Source organism: Chiloscyllium plagiosum, chromosome 39, assembly GCF_004010195.1.
Source record: "Chiloscyllium plagiosum isolate BGI_BamShark_2017 chromosome 39, ASM401019v2, whole genome shotgun sequence".
Lineage (NCBI taxonomy): Eukaryota > Metazoa > Chordata > Chondrichthyes > Orectolobiformes > Hemiscylliidae > Chiloscyllium > Chiloscyllium plagiosum.
The window spans coordinates 5,175,813-5,177,369 of NC_057748.1; the positions used below are offsets into that span (position 1 = coordinate 5,175,813).

At 52.2% G+C, this 1,557-nt stretch overlaps 1 protein-coding gene across 1 annotated transcript in view; it reads left to right on the forward strand.

Annotated features, from left to right (window-relative positions):
- The first annotated feature begins 719 nt into the window (after window positions 1–719).
- Window positions 720–1,557, forward strand: part of LOC122542008 (protein lin-7 homolog B) — a 22,020-nt gene continuing 21,182 nt past the window's right edge. Inside the window, exon 1 of the mRNA XM_043679301.1 lies at window positions 720–738. Within this exon, the coding sequence (XP_043535236.1) occupies window positions 720–738 (19 nt within the window). The remainder of the gene's footprint in view (window positions 739–1,557) is intronic.

Genomic DNA, 1,557 nt, shown 5'->3' on the forward strand with positions numbered 1-1,557 from the left:
TTCTGGAAAACCACAGAGAGAGGGATGAGAGACAGAAGGGAGGGGGAAGGAGGGAAAAACACTAAAGGCTGTAATAACAAACGAATAGTGGGTGACCCTCGGCATGCCTGTGATATAAGGGTCAGAGGTCAAAAGTTACAGTTAGGCCCTCATCAGTATGTGTGATTCCAAATGAGCTGCCCACTGCCTGGTTAATGTTAGATTTATTTAGTACTGTCATTTGTACCGAGGGACAGTGAAGGGTGGATAATGTCACCACGTTCCCACGCCATTTTGGATTACAGAGTTAATGACTGATTAAATCATATAAATGGTAAAATACTGAATAACTTAATATTAAATTGATATTACTAAAACTGAAACAGCTAAAAGGTTCGCCTTTCCCTCTCCGTAGACTTCACCATCTCTGCTCCTCCGGTCGCTGCCATCTGACATCATCCCCGGAGTCCTGGCAACGTGCTCCTTTCCTGCTGCACTGCCACTTTCGCTTCTGCATCCACCTCTTCCGACTCTGGACATTAACCAAGGGGTCCCTGGCTCCAGGTAGACCGACAGGGTCCTGCCTCGTCTTCCGAAGCCGGCGCCCAAGATGGAACATGGAAGGAGATACATGGGGCACTGGCCTCCTGCAAGAGACCATCGGGAGGGGACCCCAACACAGCCAAAACTAAAACAAAATACCATTACCAAGCTAGAAAGACTAAGATGGAGCCACGTGGATGCGAAAGAACCTGCCGTGTGAGCCATAAGCAGCTGAGCCCAGTTTTCAGGAGCTGACTGCACTGCTGCCATCTTGGAAGTGTGGGCCAGGGAGGCTGACTAACATTGCCTGAACTCTAATCTGTTTCCACAGCTTCAGTCGCATGACCAAAGTGAGAGGGAGGAGCCCTGGCTGCATGTTAATTTGGTCAAGAATTCCCTACCCTCTCACTGACCACCCCCCACTGCCCCCCCCCTGCCCACATTGCCTCCTCTCCAGAGGGGGTGAGCCGTCCTCCTCTCACCATTCACACATTACTTCAGGAACTTGAAGCAGATGCTCCAAAAATAGGGTCCCACCTCCCCCTGCCGCTGTGTACAAGTGTCCTCCCCTGGGACCCACACAGACGGTGCAGTCTGTTCCCGGGAAGGGGGCCGAGAGATTTAAGTGAGCAGGGATGTGTTACCACAGGCCGCTACACAACTGCAAACTGGCACGGTGGCACAGTGGTTGGCACTGCTTGCCTCACAGTGCCAGAGACCCGGGTTCAATTCCTTCAGGCGATTGACTGTGTGGAGTTTGCACGTTCTCCCCGTGTCTGCGTGGGTTTCCTCCGGGTGCTCCGGTTTCCTCCCACAGTCCAATGATGTGCAGGTTAGGGTGGATTGGCCATGCTAAGTTGCCCATAGTGTTAGGTAAGGGGTAAATGTAGGGGAATGGGTCTGGGTGGGTTACGCTTCGGCGGGTCAGTGTGGACTTGTTGGGCCGAAGGGCCTGTTTCCACACTGTAAGTAATGTAATCGATTGCATCACTGTGATTGTGTCAGTCTGACAGGCAGCGACTGGCCTCCTCTTGT